The 23,376-nt window shown below is 38.9% G+C and overlaps 1 protein-coding gene across 3 annotated transcripts in view; it reads left to right on the top strand.

The window, feature by feature from the left end:
* The window catches only part of LOC111873377 (integrator complex subunit 1), a 78,468-nt gene that overhangs the window by 39,070 nt on the left and 16,022 nt on the right, over positions 1-23,376 (top strand). For 2 of the 3 annotated variants that reach the window (XM_023868035.1, XM_023868034.2), the window contains exons 22-33: positions 5,287-5,518; positions 6,853-7,064; positions 8,249-8,448; positions 10,066-10,236; positions 10,793-10,982; positions 11,688-11,935; positions 12,335-12,634; positions 14,225-14,415; positions 15,545-15,663; positions 18,835-18,985; positions 19,922-20,114; positions 20,221-20,345. In XM_023868035.1, coding sequence (XP_023723803.1) covers positions 5,287-5,518; positions 6,853-7,064; positions 8,249-8,448; positions 10,066-10,236; positions 10,793-10,982; positions 11,688-11,935; positions 12,335-12,634; positions 14,225-14,415; positions 15,545-15,663; positions 18,835-18,985; positions 19,922-20,114; positions 20,221-20,345 — 2,332 coding nt within the window. The remainder of the gene's footprint in view (positions 1-5,286; positions 5,519-6,852; positions 7,065-8,248; positions 8,449-10,065; positions 10,237-10,792; positions 10,983-11,687; positions 11,936-12,334; positions 12,635-14,224; positions 14,416-15,544; positions 15,664-18,834; positions 18,986-19,921; positions 20,115-20,220; positions 20,346-23,376) is intronic. The other variant, XM_023868036.2, reaches the window with a different exon arrangement.

The following is a 23,376-nucleotide window of genomic DNA, read 5'->3' as shown; positions in this document are numbered from 1 at the left end:
TTACTCGCTTTGCCTAGCAACCGCTGTGCTTGGACTCGGCTCCACTCGGCTGGCGGGGGTGAGGGGCATCCACCATAGGACAACACGTCACACTGCTCCCTCCTTAAGGCTGCTTCTCCCAAATAGCCTAACGGTGCACCCCCGTTCCTTTTCTTTAGAAGTTGTGCTTTCTGCGTCTCCTGTTTCGGCTACTCCTTGCAGCGACTATTATCCGGCTGTTACAACCACTCCCCTCTTAAGACCAGCTCGTCTCGAGCGGTTTCCTGCTACGTGCCCGAAGATCTAGTTGTATCACATTCATCCTTCACTTTCATTCTTTCTTCTTTCACTCTTGCTAGGGAGGCCGGTGTTTCTTCATTACTGGCTCCTCCTATGTACTATTCCATTTTTTTCGTTTTGGAAGGGGTTGACCCCTCCACAAGGCCCAATACTTGAACATTACTTTCTTCAGAAATTTCCTTTGTCGACGTAACGGTGTGGCCTGCACTCGCTGACGTCGTTCCTCCTGGTCTTCCAGCCGCTTTCTGGTACGAGACCGTGGCGCCAAGTCCTTTCTCCGTCATCCAAAGGTTCCCTGGCGAGTTTCCTTCTTGAAGGCATTTCTCCAACGTCGTGCCCCTGTCGCGCGATGGGATATCTTCCTGCAGGTGGAAGCCGACTTCATCTGGGATTCATAATCTCTTCCAGTCCAACATTTCCTGAAGATGTTCCTTCGACGCCATGCCACTGTTGCATGGCGGGACACCTTCCTGCTGGTTTTCTTCTGCTGTGCCATTTCCACACAGCGGCTCGTCGCTCTGCGAGCTACGGCCAACTCCTTCTGGAGTCCACAACTTCCCCGTATCGGATTCTTCATGTTTCGCTGATGTCGGTCCCTACGCCTTTTCTTCTTCAGTTCTCCAACTGGCATTACTTCAGCGTCTTCTACGGGTACCTCTCGTTGGTCGGCCGCCTCAGGTTTCACGTCCAATGAGGCCAGCTCTTCTTCTTGTAGACGTGCTTCCATCTCTTGGCAGGCCATAGTCTTGTTGTGGTTGGCATTCACCCTTTTGTCTCTCCTGGCAGCCATATCTTCTTGCCATGCCTTCATATTGGTCTGTCTGTTAACCTCCAATTTGACCAGGAAATCTTCTCTCTCTCTTTTTGTATTGGCCTCCATTCTGTCTTGCATCTGCGCTTGGTCGGCATCTGCTTTTACTTGGATTGCCCTCATTTCTTTCAGCATATCCTCTTTGTCAGCTTTCCTATTGGCATCTGATTTTGCCAGGAAATCCTTATAGTCGGATCTCCTGTTGGCGTCCATTCTTGCCAGCATTTCCATCATCTTCTGCATCTCCATTTTGTTGCACTAAAATACTCAATGCACAATAATTCAATTATTTGTTGAGGAGTGTTTAAGTTCGTAAACAATTCTGACACCAAATGTAACGTGTTTAGTTACTGAAACTTGTTGGTCACGTGTGTAAGTCCAATCCCACTTCTGACACCAGTTGTCATGTGTTTGGGTGTATATAATGTGACAAATAACTTCACGCGTTATTTGATATAGCAAATTTATTCCACTCGCTCTTACAAACGCACAATTTACAGATTCACAATTACTGCCATTGGCAGTATCACAAATACTCCGACGAAAGATAGACAGCTATTGACTGGTTAACTGACTCACTGCTGACTAACTCGTAACTCGTAACTGCTGCCTTGAGAACTGTCTTCGGCAGCTGCTACACTGAGAACTGTCTTCGGCGGCTGTGTAGTTCCCTTATAAACCCTCAGCCGGACAACGGGAAACGCCTCGCTTCCTTGTTGCTTAGTCACCATGTGCTGATAGCCTAGCAACGCTGTTGGGAGTTGTTTATGACTATGTAGTAACTGAGGCGTTCCGTGTTATGTCACCGCTGTTTACTCGCTTTGCCTAGCAACCGCTGTGCTTGGACTCGGCTCCACTCGGCTGGCGGGGGTGAGGGGCATCCACCATAGGACAACACGTCACACTGCTCCCTCCTTAAGGCTGCTTCTCCCAAATAGCCTAACGGTGCACCCCCGTTCCTTTTCTTTAGAAGTTGTGCTTTCTGCGTCTCCTGTTTCGGCTACTCCTTGCAGCGACTATTATCCGGCTGTTACAACCACTCCCCTCTTAAGACCAGCTCGTCTCGAGCGGTTTCCTGCTACGTGCCCGAAGATCTAGTTGTATCACATTCATCCTTCACTTTCATTCTTTCTTCTTTCACTCTTGCTAGGGAGGCCGGTGTTTCTTCATTACTGGCTCCTCCTATGTACTATTCCATTTTTTTCGTTTTGGAAGGGGTTGACCCCTCCACAAGGCCCAATACTTGAACATTACTTTCTTCAGAAATTTCCTTTGTCGACGTAACGGTGTGGCCTGCACTCGCTGACGTCGTTCCTCCTGGTCTTCCAGCCGCTTTCTGGTACGAGACCGTGGCGCCAAGTCCTTTCTCCGTCATCCAAAGGTTCCCTGGCGAGTTTCCTTCTTGAAGGCATTTCTCCAACGTCGTGCCCCTGTCGCGCGATGGGATATCTTCCTGCAGGTGGAAGCCGACTTCATCTGGGATTCATAATCTCTTCCAGTCCAACATTTCCTGAAGATGTTCCTTCGACGCCATGCCACTGTTGCATGGCGGGACACCTTCCTGCTGGTTTTCTTCTGCTGTGCCATTTCCACACAGCGGCTCGTCGCTCTGCGAGCTACGGCCAACTCCTTCTGGAGTCCACAACTTCCCCGTATCGGATTCTTCATGTTTCGCTGATGTCGGTCCCTACGCCTTTTCTTCTTCAGTTCTCCAACTGGCATTACTTCAGCGTCTTCTACGGGTACCTCTCGTTGGTCGGCCGCCTCAGGTTTCACGTCCAATGAGGCCAGCTCTTCTTCTTGTAGACGTGCTTCCATCTCTTGGCAGGCCATAGTCTTGTTGTGGTTGGCATTCACCCTTTTGTCTCTCCTGGCAGCCATATCTTCTTGCCATGCCTTCATATTGGTCTGTCTGTTAACCTCCAATTTGACCAGGAAATCTTCTCTCTCTCTTTTTGTATTGGCCTCCATTCTGTCTTGCATCTGCGCTTGGTCGGCATCTGCTTTTACTTGGATTGCCCTCATTTCTTTCAGCATATCCTCTTTGTCAGCTTTCCTATTGGCATCTGATTTTGCCAGGAAATCCTTATAGTCGGATCTCCTGTTGGCGTCCATTCTTGCCAGCATTTCCATCATCTTCTGCATCTCCATTTTGTTGCACTAAAATACTCAATGCACAATAATTCAATTATTTGTTGAGGAGTGTTTAAGTTCGTAAACAATTCTGACACCAAATGTAACGTGTTTAGTTACTGAAACTTGTTGGTCACGTGTGTAAGTCCAATCCCACTTCTGACACCAGTTGTCATGTGTTTGGGTGTATATAATGTGACAAATAACTTCACGCGTTATTTGATATAGCAAATTTATTCCACTCGCTCTTACAAACGCACAATTTACAGATTCACAATTACTGCCATTGGCAGTATCACAAGTACTCCGACGAAAGATAGACAGCTATTGACTGGTTAACTGACTCACTGCTGGCTAACTCATAACTTGTAACTGCTGCCTTGAGAACTGTCTTCGGCGGCTGCTACACTGAGAACTGTCTTCGGCGGCTGTGTAGTTCCCTTATAAACCCTCAGCCGGACAGTGGGAAACGCCTCGCTTCCTTGTTGCCTAGTCGCCATGTGCCGATAGCCTAGCAACGCTGTTGGGAGTTGTTTACGACTATGTAGCGACTGCGGCGTCCCATGTTATGTCACTGCTGTTTACTTGCTTTGCCTAGCAACCACTGTGCTTGGACTCGGCTCACTTCGGCTCCGCTCGGCACGTCACCGCTGGTGGGTGGGGGAGGGGTGTCCTCCATAGCGCAACACATCACAATATGAATTGTTTTGCATAATATACATAATATTGAGTTGTTTGTATAAATACATAAAAGTTATTTGCTTTTTATTTGGTAATTTAAAATGACAATCCATTTAACATCATTATACTTGTATGTGAAGTTATTTTTTATTTAATGTTGAAACTCCTGTTTAAGATTTCCTTGGAAAACAGAAGATCTAAACACTAAACGGAAGAAAATCTTAAATGGAGGTGATTTAACATTGAGATTATTGACATGGGGTTATTGAAAGGATATATTACATGAAGGAGAACCTTGAATTGAGGACAAGTAAATGGACATTTCACTGTGATTTCTCCAACATCCATACTATTGTTGTTCATTATGACCTACATATAATATTAGTTAATTTGTTGCAATTATTCCTGTTAAATTCTCTCTTAATTGTTTGTTACTTAAAATATGCCATGACAGTTTCCTGCCACATTCTTCCCAATTCATCATTCACAGTCATCCTTCATCCAATGCTACATAGCCAATTTGGGTGGAAAAAGGAATTTTAAAAACCAAGGAATCAAGCTGTGTGTATAAATAAAAGTTCATATGCTTGGGTTATTTGAATATTTCAATATGAGGATTTTCCTGTGTTTTCGTTGTTGCTCTGAAGTGGTTAAATAGTTTCTCTAGCTTGCAGAGTGACCATATGTGGCATTCTTTGGCAACATACAGAGCGAACCCAGACATATTTCTTGAGCATACAGTGTGTGATTTATTGTAAATGGAGTATGAAAGTGGATGCATGACTTATATTTTAATCTTTAAATTTGAAATGAGTAGGAGAAATTAAAAATGTCATAATTTCTGTCCTAACTAACTAACCACAGGGTTTTGCTTGTGCAATTGGTGGTTATTCAGCTGTTTTACTAATTCGCTGCTTTGATAGAATCTGAAGGTTCACCGGTGTGCTTACAATATTCCACTAATGAATTCTGTCTTGAACTAGTCGAATCTAGCTCATATTTTTACAGTATATGTCTTTCAATTTCCATTAAATATTATCCTCTGATTTATATATAGGTGTCCCAAACAGCCTCTTCCCTGAAGTTTTCCAATCAAACCTTTTATGGAGGTTTTGTTTCCTTTATACATTTCCATTTCATCCTTCACATTTAAATGCCATAACAATGTTTGCTGAAAAGTACAAAATTTATGCCCCTCAGTATATGTAATTTTCTTCATTATTCTGTTACTTTCTCCCTAGGTCCAGTTATTTCCCCCGCTGTTGTTCTTGAGTGTCCACAATCTATGTTCATCCCTCAGAGGGAGAGACCAGGCTTCACATCCATGTAAACGAGTAGGCTTACTGATTAGCTGACTTAAATTCCTTATGGTTCTCCTACAGATTTGAATCTCTTTGAGAGTCTGCTGGAAACTTGGTTCCCACTTGGAAAAGAGACTCCAAAAGCTTATTTAGTGGATACTTCAGAAGAAGCACTGCTGATTCCTGACTGGCTGAAACTCAGGATGATTCGGTCCAATGTAGATCGTCTGGTGGATGCAGCACTGACTGACTTGGAACCTCCTCAGCTGGTCCTTTTCATTCAGTCCTTTGGAATTCCAGTGAAATCCATGAGGTAATTCTGAATGATAAAATTGTATTGCCTTCCAGAAGCTTATTGTCATGATTGGTGATCGATATTATAAAATATGGGGGGTAGAATTTACACGTAGCTCTTTAGTTCATGGGTAAGTATGCTGGGCTCATACTCCAACAAAATATATTCTAATATGCGTTTCAGCACTCACTTTCGTGGCCAAGTGAATGGGTTCATCTGTTTTTTAGCATACTTTCCTTATTTTGAAAATAAAAAAGAGGCATATTAAATAACCTTGCTGTCCATCTGTATCTTTCCTTTTGTCTGTGTATCCCCCATATTTTTTTTAGGCTTATGAGATCACCAACACAACAAAAACAAAACAAACTCCATCGCTTGAGTCTGCAAGCGAACTGTACAAACTGAGCGACTTGTTGGCGAAGTTAGTGCCAACTTCAGCACATAGAGGGTGTCGCATGGTCAGTGCAATGAATCCCCACAGCCATTAATTTCGGTTTTCTAGGCTGGAGCTGCTATTTCCTTGAAATAGCTCCTCAATTATCCTCACAAGGCTGAATGGACCCCGTTAGACCCACAGCTTCTTAGAAAATATGGTAGCGCTGGGAATTGAACGCTGGACTTCAGGATCTATAGCCAGGAACTCTGACCACTAGATCACAGAGGCAGTAAAGTAATAATAAATAAACAAATATTGCTGTAGATACTATAGGGTTCTGATGATGGTGTATAACACACACAGATACTGGGTTTTCGGACTTTGTCCATCATCTGGATTCTAAATGACTAAGAAAAAAACACAACGTTTCGGAAACTGGATCTGTTTCCATCCTCAGATGAAGGAAGACACCTACTCTGTTGGGTCCCTTAGAAAGAGCTTGCCTCCATCGCAGGACAGCCAATGTCACAAAACACTAAGGCTATGAACACCTGAGACCAGGCTAAGTCCATGAGAGCTAACAGGAAAAATATACACTAAAAATTGTTCCAAGCATGCACGTATGTGGAACCGGGGTAGAAGGCTTATTAGAACACATTGCTGTCTGTCCCCCCCCCAGTTTTTTTTCTTTTTCTATGCAGTTCCATGTCATATCAAAGGAAAACAGGCGATTACTTCTTTCCAGAACTTCTTGTATATATAGTCATTCACATTATGTTATGGTCTGTGATTGGTTCTGATCTTGGCCTTTCTTTAACAACTATGAACATGGGTACTAAATGAGAATTAGCTGATGAGGAATGGTAGTAGAATAAGCACTTGGAAAGCTGCCATGGAAGTTGAAATTTTGCAGTATATATTGAGAGATGTGCATTTATGTGTATGATGTTTGAATTCCCGTGTGTGTGTTGTACAGTACATATGTGATGTTGGTGTTCATGATATACATATACAGCAAACTTCTGCATACGCTGGACCAAGCCGTGACCACAGACCCACTGTCTGTGGGTGAGGCTGTCTTGGACAAGAGCTATATGGCGCAGCTGGTTGAAGTTCAGCATCACCGTGGTGCCACTGGAGGACAGATGTTGGTGCAAGTTGTTCAACTGGAGCAGCCCAGATTACCAGGTTTGTAGTAACAGGAAACATGTGACCATTGAGAGGCATGAGCAATGCTCAGTATTCAGTAAAGCTTACTTTTCTTTATCTTCTTTTAGCATGGTTTTCATTTGTCATGCATCAGTGACAAAGAGTCTCCAGTCTCTTTATCTTCCCACAGTGTTTCCTTTCCAGTTTTTTTTATCTCTTCTTAATGTCTCCGACCACCACTGTGGTCTAGTGGTCAGAATTCCTGACTACAGATGCAGAGGTCCTGGGTTCGATTCCCAGCACTGCCAGATTTACTTAGAAGTAGTGGGTCTGGAAAGGGGTCCACTCAGCCTTGTGAGGATAGTTGAGGAGCTATTTGAATGGAAAAGTAACGGCTCTGGTCTAGAAAACTGAGAATAATGGCCGTGGGAATCCATTGTGCTGGCCACGTGAAACACTCTGTCCGCAAAAGTTGGCACTGCTCGGTTGGTATAGTTCTTTTGCAGACTACAAGCCACAGAGTTTGTTCTTGATGTCTCCCAGTACTTGAAAGAACATTCTTGTTATGTGTTGTCTTGTCTTATTGGTCTGTATCCTTGAAATTTTTATTCTTATGCCTGTCTCAGTATTCTTATTCTGTCCATTCTTTTTAAATGACCAAACCACTGCAATTGTTCATCTAACTTTATTAACAAATTCTGAATTCCATCTTCTTTTGTAAAAGAATTCATTTCTGAATCTGTATCTTTTTGATCTTCCCTCAATATATCTAAAAAGATTCATGTCCATTGCTTGGATTTTGCTTTTGTTTCTATTTGTAAGGATCTGTGCTTTGGCATTATATATTAGTATTGGTTTAAAATTTACTTTATAGATTTTTTTGGCTTTGTTTTGGGATATCTCCATTCCATAATATTCTTTTATAATTGAATAAACTTTAGGATTATTTAGTAATTTTCTGTTGATCTGTCCATTGTTTATAAAGTGTATTCTCTTGACTGAAAAGTGCATCTAGAAATTGCTGTTCCATAACTATGCGAGCTACTAATGTATCTTTTTATATCTAAGAAGTACATTATAATTACAGTTATATTTTCTAAAGTGTATGAGTATTAAACTATACACTGCATCTGTGCTTTAAGAAAATTGTGTAATGTGATGACAATATTATGTTGTTATCTAGCCCATTCTCTGAGCTATATTGAAAGTCTTTGTTTGCCTAGATTATTCTCGACTGTGTTCCACAACACATCGACAAACCCTCCCTGTAACTGCATTGTCAAATAAAGATGGTACAAAAGTGACAGATCAGACAGAGGTGAAGCAAGTTGCTTCTGTGTTGCTGAAACTGTTTGGAAGTGGAACACTGGAACCTGAGTGGAATAAGGCTGAAAAGCAACAAGCATTTAGGACTCTGCAAAAGGTAAAGTCAATTTCCACTCATGGATTATCATAAAAAAAGTCATTATGAGTCAAATATTACCTGTACTTAAGCTTTGTGCTGGTTGCCTGCAAGACTGCATTAAGAGTTCTAGTCTCATTCATCTGCTGCTGTACATCAATAAGGTAATTGAACAGCACAAGCACATGCATAAAGTTCATACCTTAGTGAAAGTATGGTACAGTCTTATGTAATTTCAAAGAATTTCTTAAAATCTGTATATTTTCCCTTTATCTTGCACATCTTATAATCATATAAATAATGTCACATATTTAGTGACTAGACATGGGGTGTGGATGAATAATTGGATATATTGAACACTTATCAATCATAAGTAATCGTAAAAATGTCACGGAACTCACTCTACATTTCATTATAGCACATGCTAATTCTTCTCAGTTTGTCTTCACTAGTCTTTGGTATGTCACGGAAATGTGTTATCAAGCTGTTGCCTTGCAATGGCTGCCTCTTTCAGTCATCTTTTTACAGTATTTAAGGGCTTGAAAGGAAACCTGTTCAGTTTTAGAATTCTGTTAAGTGGCTGTGTGTATCTGTCTTTCTATTCATTTTTCTTCACTCTGATTTGCTTTTGGATATCAGACAAATTCTAGTGAAGTACTGTATGAACAGGTGCCATGACATGCCATTATTTTGCACTGTATATCTCTGTCATCAATGATCCTACGTGTAATATTTGAGGTTTTCGCTGCGGTGACTTTGAAGAATGCCGTCTTCTGGGATGTGGCGCCGTGTAGATCTTGTGTGAACCGACATTTCAGAGGAACATAACATGTCCATCTTCAGGGTAATGTGAACTGATGTTCCTCTGAAATGTTGGTTCACACAAGATGTACTCAGCGCCACATCCCAGAAGACGGCATTCTTCAATGCACCCATTCACACAGTTGGAATGGTTCAATCATGATTTGAAGAGCATGAAGGTGAACTTCAACATCTTCCCTGGCCAACACCAAATGAGGAACAGATTCCCACCTCCAACATATTTAAAGCAACTTGAGGATGTTCTTCAAGAAGAATGGTATAATTCGCACTAGGAACTGTTCAAAACTTGTGTGAGTCCATTTGAAGAAGGATTGAGGCTGTATTGAAGGCAGAAGGTGGTCCAACACCATATTACTAAAGAAAATTGTACAGTATCTGTAGTGTTCCATTATTTTGTCGAACCCGTGTTTATGTACACAAACCTGGTCTTTATGTACTTACAAATAATAAAACAATTCTGTCCAGTGTGACTGTTGACAACAGTATCAACAGTCACACTGGACAGAATTGTTTTATTATTTGTAATATTGTTAGTGTGACGGACCAGAATGAAACAAATCAAACTTCATGTACTTCCCATACACCCTTCTATGTGAATCATGCAACTAGACACACATTTGTTATTTTTTTTTTTTAGTTTTAACAAAGACTTTCCCATATCTTTAGACAGTGAACCTAATTCCATTTGGTGAAATATTAGTTTTGGTAATAATCTTACAGAATGTGTTCCACATAAGAATGTTTTACGTGTAAATCTCCAGAAGCTATTCTCCCTTTCATGATATTTACCTGACATTTAATGTGTCTAATTTTCAGACATTGGCAGTTGAACTTCAACAATCAACAGGAGAAAAGAAGACACTGAATTCAACAATTGTATTTTTCAATGAAATATTAAATTCAACAAGATCAACATCATTTGTCAATTCTCTGCTTCAGACACCACAGCTAGCATGTCCCTTGTTACGCCTTATGACTACAGCAGCTGTAAGTGAAGATTTTGCTGTACTTGATACATATTGTTAAAAGTAATAGCTTAATTACCTGCATATAGATCACATGTTTTACTGCAAGTTTTCAGTCTGAAAGTATAAGAGTGGTCTATACATGGTTCAAGTTTCTTTTGTGCACAAAACAATAAAAATACATACAATACAAGATTATGTAATTTTAGTGAATACTTCTTTATTTTGAGCACTTGAATTAACAGAATATTACTGTGTTCCATTGTCTGCTTTTCTGAACATCTTAAGTCATCAGAGTTTTTGGAAAAGAAGTTCTTTATCATCCCAGCATTGTGAGTGACATATTTATCATTGGCTTCAAATCATATTATTAAGTAACTCATAAGCTGGAGAACTGTCAAATATTTTTACTCATTGGAAGACAACAGAGGTTAGATACTATTCATATCTCAGTCTTGTTCAGTTGCATTACACTTTGGGTCCTTCAGATCCAGAAATACTGTACTGAAGTACCTGACCTCTGCAAGGGTAAATGATTGTTTAGGATATATTTGAGGTTATTCTATCACCTGTTGCAGGTAAAAACTAGTAACCAAGAAGATGTAGTGCAATCTATAATAAGTATTTGTCAAGACATTATGAGAATTTCAGCAGGCAACAAATCCTCGGTAATGACCATTGTTAAACACTTCTTACGCAAACATACATTGAAACAAGAACAGAAATCTCAGGTGGTTCAGCTGTCATCTACAGAAGACCCATTACAAGGTACTACCATGGTCTGTTATTTAGATGTTCATCTTTATAGAGTTTGTATGCTTTTAAACGTCTTTGAGGCAATCAGATCACATATGTGGCTTTGTATTCAAAAGTCTCAGGATTAATTTTGTGCCCAGAGGCTGGTTGTCCTAACTGAGGTTTTCATGGTTTCCCTAGTCTATCCTGAAAATTCTGGAATAATGCCTCTCACTTCTTTCCAATTTCATTATTCACGATTATCCTCCCTTGTGATTTCTCTAAATTCTATGCAGTTGAGAAATTATCAATACATATGCTAAAAAGAAACAAGAGAAAGAATTTCACTAAGAGTATTTAATATGCTCAGTTTGATGATATTAAACCTAAGGACATTTTCTAGTAGTAAAAAGTGAATTATTAACCACACTTTGCTAAGAGTGCTTATGAGAGTCATAGAGAATATACAGATTCTTACATTGTGATTAGTGTGAAAAGGGGTCATGCAGCCCAGTCAGTAGCCAGTAGCTATTTCATTGACTTTCAATCAATCAATTAATAAAGACTGAGGATAAAAGACATAAATTGACATCTGAATGTCTAGTTATTCTACCCTAAAGCTGAGACACAATTCTATATCAAATATCTACAGCCTTTATTGCCAATATTAACATGTCACAAACCTGATTCAAGATTAGACTCCTGTTTACTGTGTAAATTAAATTATCTATCTTGCAGTTCTTCAGCAGAGCCCTATTTTAAAACTAGAACGAACTGGACAATTGTTGCTGGATGAAGGGTTAAAGCTACACAATACAGAAAAACTGGTTGAAGCAATGGGCAGGCTGTTACTGCAAGACACAACTGGTTTTCCAGCACAGACTGACAGCATATCGTCTGTAGCCAGACCTGAACGCACTGGTTTGCTAATAGACTGGCTTGCGTCATTTGAGCCTGAACTCATTGGCTCATGTACGTCATTACAGGTAAGACCTAAGCAAAGCCTTTGGTCATATCTACATAGTGTTTATTGTAACTTATTTTGAACTTTGGCTTTGTTGTGACCAGAGGATGAATTTCATAATTTTCCTTTAGATGCAACTGTGCCCTACTTGCATGCTGCATAGAGATAACTATAAGGTTTGAAGAACATGGTCTTTTGGTTTGTAACATTGTGTAATTCAGAGGGAGCCTAGCATTTCAAAGGAACATGTTTCAACCATCATGGTTGAGGAATAAGCCAGGTGATTTTTTCAAGTCATTATTTACTAATTGTCCTACCATTTGATGCTATATAGTCTGTGATGGCAACATTGAATTCAGCCTTTAATACATTTGGCTGTTTGTGTATGTGTGTGTCAAATCCTATTTATGATATATTTCAGATGCAGCTTTTATTTTCGAAGTCTCATAACCATCAAACTGCAGTTTCAAAATCAGGGAGTTCATCTACTCAGTCATGTCGGCCATATCTGCTGACTCTGCTGACACATCGAGCAAGTTGGGCAACATTACACCACTGCTTACAGAATTTGCTTAATGAGTGTGATCAGAAGTATGATCCAACAGCTGTACTTGACTTTCTGTGGGCCCTGACCTGTAATCCCAAACTTTGGCAGGGTCGTGAGAAATTTACACCCAAACACCATTCTGCAGAAGACATTCTGGGGCTGACGTCAGCTCAGGTATGGCTGCATGTGATTTCCCATGCAGAAAGGGCAGTTAATATAATTTATTTTATTTAAAACAAGATTCAGATTTATTGTATAACTTGTGTATGTGCGTATCTGCGCTTGTGCGTGTATGTGTTTACCTTTAAGCATCACTGAGCAGGTTGATGAAGTGACAGCACTCTAAACTTGTATTGTGGGAGACGTTCAGCTTTCATCTCGATCAGGGCACTGGTTATTCTGACTGAGGATTTTTGTGACCTTCCTCACTCTGTCCACACATATGCTGCGATTGTACACCAATTAGGCCAAGATTGTTTCCCCCCAGATCCTTTACAATTCATCAGTCATCCTACCGTTTGATGCTGTACTGAGATACTGACATAATGAAACAAACCACAAAACCTCTTAATATGGTGTACATGAATATATACGGAGATGCTACACACATCAATTGCATTAAATATTATGGTGTAGTGGTTCAATGTGATTTTTCCCATTGTTACGCCAAACCCAGAAATGAGGCATCTTCCTTGATATATATTAGTAAAACGTGTTCAGATCTTGCTGCCCCTTTTTCTACTACTTACTGATATTATTTCTTCTGCTCCCCACCATTTTTATTTTGCCAAGCAGGCTTATAATTTATATAAAATTGTTATTTTCAAATCATTTGTTCCAATTTGAAGAGAAAAAGCATTCTGTTTCTTATGGTAGTCACTTGAAGATTAGAAAAATCAAAATGAGTATCTCAGAAATGGGATAGTACAGTTGGTATAATGACTAGCTACAAGCTGGTTGACCCAGGAGTCAGAGTTCGAGTCACAATGGGGGCAAGAATATTTTCTTTTCCACGTTGGCCAGACCGGTGCTGGGGCCTACCGAGCCTCCTATCCAATGGGTACCAGGGGCTCATTCCCTTGGGGTAAAGCAGGCGGGACATTAAGCTGACCATTCACCTCCAACTAGTGCTGAGGTGAAGAAAACCTGGATCTATACAGATACTCCGCCATATGCCTTAATGTTGTAGTGCTTAATTGGCTAAGCACAGGGACAACTTTACCGTCTGTGTCAGTTCTTGTCACATAATTTATATTGCATATTTCACATGCCCTTATTTTGCATCAGAAATATTTATATTTTTGCACTTCATTTTTCTTCTAATTTTACATGTAAGAAATTGAAATATTGTTCAGTACTCATAACAGAGTCTGAAATGTGCAATGCAAGTCAGAAGTGACAAGATATTAGAATGTTAGAATGATGCATGTGATTTTGAAGAAAACAGTGGGCTTACATAATAAATCTTAAAATGATATAAACTCATTCAGAGGCCCTGAGTATAGAAATTGTTCAAACTAATATTGATTTTCTTAGCCATAAACTCTTCTCACTTACATAACTTCACATTCCGGAACAGTTTATCATGTACTTTACACACCCAGTTTTAGAACTAAAGTCTTTCGAAAAATTCTTAATGACATTAGTAAGTACTGTGTATTAAAACAGAATATTTATGTTAGTACAAAATTCTTGTTTAGTCTCTGAAATCATATATTTCACCTTATAGGATGATCAGTGTGTGATCTTGCTATCTTATTTCAGACATTGGCTTTGGTTGGCTACATTGTTGAAGAAGCTCTTTTGACAGTTAGAGAAAGTGAAACTCATTTACAACAGATAGCCTTAGATAAAATGGAATCTCGTCTTCCACTTTTACTGCAGTGTACCAGTGGTGGACAGGAGATGGCAGCAGTTGCCAGATACCTTGTTGATATTATGTCTGCCAAAACAGGGTAAGTGTTTACCAAGTATTTATTGCATTGTAAGAACCAATAAGAGTAGTAATTATGATTTTGTTGGACTTTGTTTATTCTGAGGTATGCTGATGCCCATAATACTTCAGAAGTCAATATAATTCCATTGCAAGATTATTGGTCATTTCATACTGATAGTTTTTATTTAATCTATTTATGTTTGACCCTTTGTAAGCAGAATTGAACCCAGAAACTTCTGGCCAATCACTATGACATATAGTTGATGTAATGTAAAATGGTTAGTATACTAGATTAATATTTATAGCCCTGGGTTTGATCCCAGTGATTGCCTCAAGAATAAATAAATGAATAAATTAAATGCAAGTTTTGTCAGTATAACAGTGAGCTATCTGAAGCTGGGAGAAGCTCCATCTTGCGAAACTTACTGGTATTGTACATTAAATAATCTTGGACCAGGAGACAGATTTATTACTGAGATGTCATTACGTATGTTACTGCTGTCAGTAGTCTTCAGGGATAGTATCTCTAGCTGATACTGTTTTTTCTCATAACGCAAAGTATACAGTATATGAAAGATGTTGAAGTATCATGTTGCTGTGAGAACCAATTGTTCTGTAGCTTTGAAAATATCATTCTCACACATGCCTGTTGAAATAGGCCATAATTACTTTGATGTATGTCCTTACGAACTCAGGGGCCAGGATATCACAGTCAGCATAGCAACTGGCTACTGGCTAGGCAACTGAGGGTCAGAGTTCTAGTTCAAGTAGGGTCAAGAATTTTGTCTTCTCCATGTTATCCAGACCGCTTCTGGGGCCCACCCAGCCTCCTATGCAATGGGTATTTGGGGGGGGGGGCGGTCATCTTCCCCCAGGGGTAAAGTGGCTGAGGCATGAAGCTGACCACTCATCTCCAGCTAGTGCTGAGGTCAAGAAAATGTGGATCTATACGTCAGTTACTCTGTATGTCTTCATGGCATACTGCTTAATTAGTTAAGCACAGGGACAACTTTACTTTACCTTACCTTACTAATTCATGATTGAAGTTGATCTTGTAATGTTCAGTGCTGTATAACCTTCTGAAGATTAAACAGTGCCATTGAATAGCATAAGAATCAATCCCGTTTATCCATTAATATGTTTCTTAGGACAAAGTCAGACATTGCGCATCAGTTACTGCTGAAATTGTATCTGCGAATCCCTGGTCTGATCCATCATCTTGTGGATGTAGAACTGGACAAGTTCCTAGCAGGAGCCTGTGTTAATGGTAATACTGACATACTACTGCTCACTTCTGTACAATGCTAAGTAAAAAGATGGCTGAATTTTTAAAAGAGAAAATAACATTTACCGTATTTACGCATGTATAGGCCGCACATTCTTTGCCAAAAATTCAAGAGGAAAACTGGGGTGCGGCTTATATTCGAAATATTCGAAATCACACTTCATTTAAAAAAAAAATTTTATTCGTAATTAGTAATACAGGGTGTTCTACTCCTGAAATAATATTCCAAGAAAATTATTTTTTCTATAATTTCTGTCTGAAAATTGTGCTGCGGCCTATACACGCACGCGGCCTATACATGCGTAAATACGGTATTCTGCCTTAAAGTACAAAATGTATGCTTATAGTTCTCTCTCATGTGAACAAGAACTGGTTGTACTATCATAACTAGGGACGGGATTTTTATGCCCTAATAATCCCTTAAATATGTATGCATTTATGCATGAAAACTTCTGAAATATGCACTAAAATATGCACATAAAAATTTATACCAAATATTAAAATTTATTTTACATTATTTTAAGACCAATAAATCAATATTTAAGTTCATTTTATGTAATCACTGAATGATTCACTTGCAATAGAAAGCTATACTTAAATACAAATCATGCAACAAAGCCAACATATTTCATTACAAATTTAAAAAACCAATGGTACTCACATTTGGCTCTCCAAACTTTCAACTTCTCTTCTGTTGCAGTTCACAGTTACTAAATGTTTTAGGTTTTCCATAGTTAGTCGCCTCCTATTGTCTTGTAAGATGTCCTTATAGCAGGAAACACTTCTTTCCACCTCACAGGAACTTAGGGGCTCATGTACAAAAGCCACTATTTGCTCCACTGTTAGTGATTTTTTACTTGGCAGTTCAGTACGTTTACCGGCTAAAATTTCTTCAATTTCACAAATTTGTTCATATCCTGGATTTTTTGAAAGAACGCTGTGTACTTTTTCCTTTACTACTTCACCAACTCTTCCAGGAACCGAATTAAATTTGGAAACAGTGGTTTTGAACACACTTAACGACTGATTCAAAGTAGTATTGCTATTGCTTGCCTCCAGTGAGGAAATGGCAGATGATAAATGAGAGAAGGGAGCAAATATATAGATTAGTTTCTAGTTCTGCGTTTTTTTAGTACATCTTGTGCAATTTGAATTGATGCTGCACTTTTGGGATCACATGTATTCATGACATTCCTAACTGTTTCTAAATGTTCAGTATAAACTCGTTGCACACAGCCACGTGCCCCAGCGCGTTAAAATTGGTTCTGGCAGAAGTGGAACGCTTGGTGCTACTGCTTTAAAGGCTTAATTTCTGTATGGCGCTTTAACAAATACCTTCTTCACAGAAAACACCAACTTGTCAACAAGCAGAAATTTTGCATGAATTGTTTCTGCAACACGGTGCAACCCATGGGCAAAGCAAGTCAAATGTGTGATATTTGGAAATATAACTTCAAGAGTAGTACCGGCTTTCATCATATAACTTGCGGCATCACTCACAAAGTCACGCGCTCATACTGAATGCCATTCGGCCATAGTATATTCATGGAACTGATAAAATCCAGAAACTGCGGAGCTATTTGTGGTTTCAAATTGCTCTACCGCAAGAAGATATGGGGTAGATTGTTCATTCTTATTAAGGGATCAAACTATACAATTTGCAATAAACCATCCCCTACAATCTTGTGTTTCGTTGATTGATACCCACACAAAATTATATTGAATCTTATCTGTAATGCTTTCAATTGTAAGATCGTAACACTGCTTCACGTAATTTTTTCCCACAGTAGATTCATCCGGCACTTTGCGCTGTGTATACCTCTCTATGAAGTTTCTCAGAGCAGGATTGGTTAGTTTCCACAGTGGAATATCTGCCGCTAAAAAAGCTTCGCATAAATCAAAGGAAAACTGTGAAAAACTGTTATTAGAAAATTCACTATGCAATTTTTGAACATGAGCACTTTTCGTGGATTTAATTTTAATATTCTGTTGAAAGCGTTTTTCACAACCAACTGTTTTCTCACATGCTTGGCAATAAAGACTTTCGTTATCCGAACTTATCATCTCTCCTTTGAACTCCCGCTGATACAGCTGTAATTTAGTTTTCTGACTTACTTTCACTTTCGGCATGACTACAAAAAGCTAAAAAAAACTTAACTACAGACTAGTCACCACTAATGTGAATGGCCCCCAGCTTCAAATGAAGGAGCGTAACGAACCTCATGGAGACTTCGGAAATAAATAAGTGAAGTCCCTTATCGGTTGAATAGTATTACATTGATAGTGGCTACATGTGAACGCTTCCGACTAATCTCTTCGCAGCCACTTTGAAGGTACGCAGATGAGGCAAGTTAACGAGTAGAGGGATCGGGGAAGTCCCGTCCTTGGTATTGCATCAGAAACATGAATCATGACGAAATGTTGAGTCAAATATGCAACACATTCTAATATGGAAAAGAAAAATTGTATACACATGACCATGATTGAAAATTTGAACATAAAATTAAAAAAATATATATGATAAGCATTTTAAAAAGGAAATATGCGGTATAAATAGAGATCTTCAAAAATATTATGCTTATTCATAAAACAGGCAAAATATGCATTTATATGCACCATCAAACCAGGTCCAGAATTTAAGAAATGAAGTAATTCATACATATATCCAAACGAGCATATTTTCTGGTTACAAGAAAGAAATATGCATTTGCATTAAAATCCAGTCCCTATTCATAACAGCTGTAAATTAAACTTGCAGTGAGTTCAGTACGGAATAAAATCAGCTTTAACACTCAACCATATATAAACAAAATAAATTTGATAGGAAATTTATTTTCTGTATCTTCATGAGGTAACATATTCTCCAAGTGAAAAATGTGATGCTGACAAAATTATGACATTACATGGAGAAATGTTCACTAACAGCTGATCTTGTGGTACACAATATACTTTTGTACTGTCATCCAGAACAGGTATACTATGGAGATAATGGCATTTAATTGAGCAAATAACTACAAACATCATGTGATGATGTTGATGATGGTAAAAAATATGACTGTGTACATATCCTGCATTGTTTTTGACAATGACTGTATTAATAATTAGATTACCTTATTAAAGGTTTTTTAAAGGCTTAACGTAATGTTCTTGTAGAGTGGAGTAGCAGTGTCCTGGATGGTATGTCACACACACTCTTCACTGCTCTTACTGCTACATCACAGAGTAAAGACTGGACTCGACGTTCACAGGAATATGAACTTCTTGCCCGTAAAATGGCATCGGTGCACCCAATATTAGTATTGAGGTAAAAATCCACTACTGCCAGTAATTTTAAGAATAATTTCATCTGTAGGAGTGGGGATAGCTCAGTTTATATAGTGATTGGCTGTGGGCTGGATGGCTGGGGTTCAGTTCCCAGCAGGAACAAGGTTTTTCTCTTTTCCACAGCATCCAGACCAGCTCTGGGGTCCACCCAGCTTCCTATCCAGTGGGTATTGGGGGCTCTTTCCTGGGGGTAAAGTGGTCAGAGCATGAAACTGAGCACTCTATTCCATGTCGTACCATGGTCAAGAATGGTGGAGCTATATCTCCGCTCACCCATATGTCTTCTTGACATACAGGGCCAACTTTACCTTTTTACTGTAGTCTGTTCTTCATCCTGTTGTCCATGAATGACAAGTAGCTGTGGTAAGTTACACAGGAAAATTCTGCATTCATGTTTGAGTGTGAAATATACTGCAACCCATGCTCAATTGCAGAGGCTTATGTAAATGACTGTGCTGGAATAATAGTGTCTACTTGTAACCCACATCTATGTGAATCAGTGAATGATAAGGTACTGGCCATTTCAACCACGCAAACGGCCTTGACAGTTAAAGCAAATAGCAGACTTAGAGAAACTGGCTATGTTAGTTATAACTGCAGTTTTAAAATTTGGAGATGTTTTAATTGACAGTTTGTGATTATTTTGTTCAGTAAACATTGTGATGCCTCTCTTTGCCACACTCTTACATAAACACTTTGTATATATTACTGGGCATTCTTTGTGTCACTTCTAATGTTGCACCTGTTTTGTGGAGTGAGAAGAGATATGATGCACCAGTAAGAGATGTTGGCTGAAATGGACCCAGGATTTGTGGGTCCTAAAATAGGCCCAGCCTTGGTTCACGTATAGATTATGTAGGATGGAGTTTATGAGAGTTATGCAATAATTGGATTGATGTTGCTGTATGGGTTACAGGCAGCTACCTATGTTGGCAGCAACATTAAGAGGAAGAGTGCATTTGGACTTCGCAGTGTTCCGATCACGAAATCATCTAAACCTCTTCCAGCAAGTTGTAGGCATTCTGGAGTTGTTGCAACCACACATCTTCTTGCAGGAGTACTCAGAGGGCCTGGAAGATACCTTACGCTCATATTTCGCTCTATTTAAGGTATTGCATTCATGAAAGAATTAGAAATATATTAATGTAGAGAAATGCAGTGACATCACTGTGCATCACAGTAGTGTAACATACAATTATATATCTTTTTATTTAGTATCACGGCCATATGAAGGATCTTTTGTCTCTCCTCAACCGCTTCATTTCGCTGCTCCAAGGTTTCATCTCGTATGATGCTCAGAGAGCCTTGAAGTACTTACAGAAGCATGCACATGTCCTAAGGTAACTTATAACTAATTATACTAACCAACGCTGTGAAAACTTAATTATTTTACGTTGAGGTGCATGCATGACTTACTGTAGGGGGTGGGATGAGACTTTGAAAATTGTGATGTGTTATAACACCAAAGGACATTTTATCCATGGGGAGGACGAGAAACAATTACAAAATGTTATCTGGTAATTTCAAGAGACTCTTTGAAAAACTTAGGCATGGATGAGAAGATAATACTAATATAGATCTTAGAAAAGTAGGATTCAAGGGTGTATATTCGATTTGGCTGACTCATGCTAGGTTCCAGTGGTGAGTTCATATGAGGACAATATCAGCACAGTGATGGGTAATTTCTGAAGGACTCTCATCCATGCAGGGACAGTTACATTACACATACATGTATTTTCCATCATGCCTCGTGCCAGTACATGATGTTGCACAGAAATATCTGATGGACAAAGCAGGTGTGTTTTGTTTGGTATTTGCAATTAGTGTGGTAGAGAACAAGTTGCAGTTTGATCTATAAGTGGGAAGCCTGCTGTAACATACATTCTTAAAGGAGCAACCAATTTAACTCTTTGACTGGCGCGAAGGGTATTTAAATCCCACCCCTGTCCTGGCAGGCCCTTTAAACCTTATGTCACTAAAATGCATGTTGTTACTTTTTCCTAAACAACTTCAACAAAAATTGGTTTTTAAAAACGAAATTTTTAGGAACTAATTAAAATACAATATTTTATGCAATAAATGCTTTTCCACACCTCTTTATTTGTTTTTCTTCGTGTGATAAACATTGAAACATGAAAGTTTGCAGAGAGCCACACCACAGCCTGCACACATGATACTTGTTTCTTTTCTAACCTTGTGATTAGCACTCACGCGACACTTTCTCAGGGCACCATTCTTCTTATTGTTACTGTTAGGAACATGGACCATTTTGTGAATTTTCAAGCCACCCTCTAGACGATTTGCTGGCTCTTTCACTGGTGGTCTTTTCAAGGTCGAGGGCGGAGGCGTGACTGCACTCTAGTCTGACCCAATAGATTCGTCATCCACTTCATTCCTTGACTTTTCTCCCTCTCCACACTGTTTGTTTGGTTCAGTCATTTTTCTACACAGTCCAATATAAAATCTTTGAATCTGTAATTTCTCTTCTTGTATTTTTCGTTTGTTGTGTTCTTTTTGAATAGAATGAAACTATTCAACCGCAAAGACATGTTTTGTCCAAACCATGGGTGTGAAATATGGGCCTAGTGGACAAATATTCTTCAATTTCAGGGCGTTTGTCGATTCCTGTCATGAACACAATTCCTAAGTATGTCCAGATTTCATCTGATGTGACATAATTGTAATTGTGTTTTCGAGAGTGAGGAGCTAACTCATGTGCGTTGAAGTGCTGGTGAGCATAGCGATTGGTTTCAGTTGTGATGTGATTTACCAAGTCGTCATCCAGAAAAAATTTTAATCCATGAAAAGGGATGCATTTTATGTGTTATATCAATTTTGATCCCGAAACTATTAGCAAATGGAAATATTGGGGGTACAATGTCTCCGTACGTTCATGAGATGGGCGTGTCAGGCACCGCACTCGTGGTAGGTAAATGTTCATGATTACTGTCTTGTGGATCATTGCCTATCACTGTATTATTGTCACTATCAACTTCATCCAATTCAGGAATCATTATTTCATCGCCACTATCATCATCAGAAAAAATCTCGTTCACAACATTTTCCAGCTGGTCTGTAGGAACACGAAGACACTTGCTGCAAGAAGCTATGGTGAAACTGAATGAATGTGAAATATTTTCTGACCTTTACCTTCTCAGAGGGTTCTGACAGTAATATAGACCCCCACAAAGTTTACAAGGGTTCTTTACAAACATGCACAAAAACTATCATATATATGTCTTTGGTTGATGAGTGCCAAGAGAGCAAAGAAGGGATGAGATTGTCAAAGCGTTAAAACACGCCAACGCCAGGGAACGGCTGGCATCATCCGGGCGTTAAAACACGCCCGCGCCAGTCAAAGAGTTAATAACATTAAATTTATGGAAGTCCTGCAGTTATTAATGGTTTTAACTACTGTTGGTCCTGCCTGGTATATATCATTTTATTTATTACAACGGTATCAGAGGGAAGTGATCTTGAGTAATGTATTGTGGGATTAGTAACTTCTTGGCTTCCTTGGTCCTCCCCAATTGGGTAGTATAATCATCATCATCATCATCATCATCACTGGCACAACAGCCCTTTGTGAGCTCTGGCCTTCCTCAGGATTGCTCGCCATTCTTCTCCATTTGATGCTACATTCCTCCAGTTCTTTACACCCGAAATGGGTAGTATAGTAGTCAACAGTATTTTAATTATTGCTGCTGTTTTAAACAGTGGACATTGAGATATGGTAACAATGATAACATGGATATAGACTTGTTACTTAATATGCTTCTGAATAATTATTTAAGAATATTTTATACAAGTTTTCCCCTTCAGAAAATAATTGAGAGAGGTAATAATAATTATTGGATAACAACCGGTATAAAGATTTCCTGTAATTCATTCATTCATTCATTCATTCATTCATTCATTCATTTGTTCATTCATTTCATTTCTGTTAATCCAGGCTGGTACAACCATTGGATATAGAGAAAGTAAAAAAACATGCAGTCATAAAAAGATTTTGTCAAAATTAAATATAAGATTAACAAGCAAATATAAATATTACAAGGTAACAATTAAAAAATTATAAATATAGATAATATTTTGAATTAATAAACAGATAAAACAATTCAAATTATCTAACTTTGTACATAAAAAGTTATCCACTATATAAAATAAAATGAAATTTTAATACCATATTAGCACATCTATTACCATACTCAAGTCATGGAAAGTTCAGTCATTTTATAAAAGTGTGCTAATTAATAGAGGTACAACCACAAAACTACTTGAGCATAAAATACTACCAGTTTGTAATTAGCAGTCATAGAACAAGAAAAAGATAATAAATGACCATAAAATATAACAACGATTTTATGCTGT

The sequence above is a fragment of the Cryptotermes secundus genome, unplaced genomic scaffold, assembly GCF_002891405.2.
Source record: "Cryptotermes secundus unplaced genomic scaffold, Csec_1.0 scaffold5069, whole genome shotgun sequence".
NCBI classification, from domain to species: domain Eukaryota; kingdom Metazoa; phylum Arthropoda; class Insecta; order Blattodea; family Kalotermitidae; genus Cryptotermes; species Cryptotermes secundus.
This window is presented reverse-complemented; position numbering and strand designations above follow the sequence as displayed.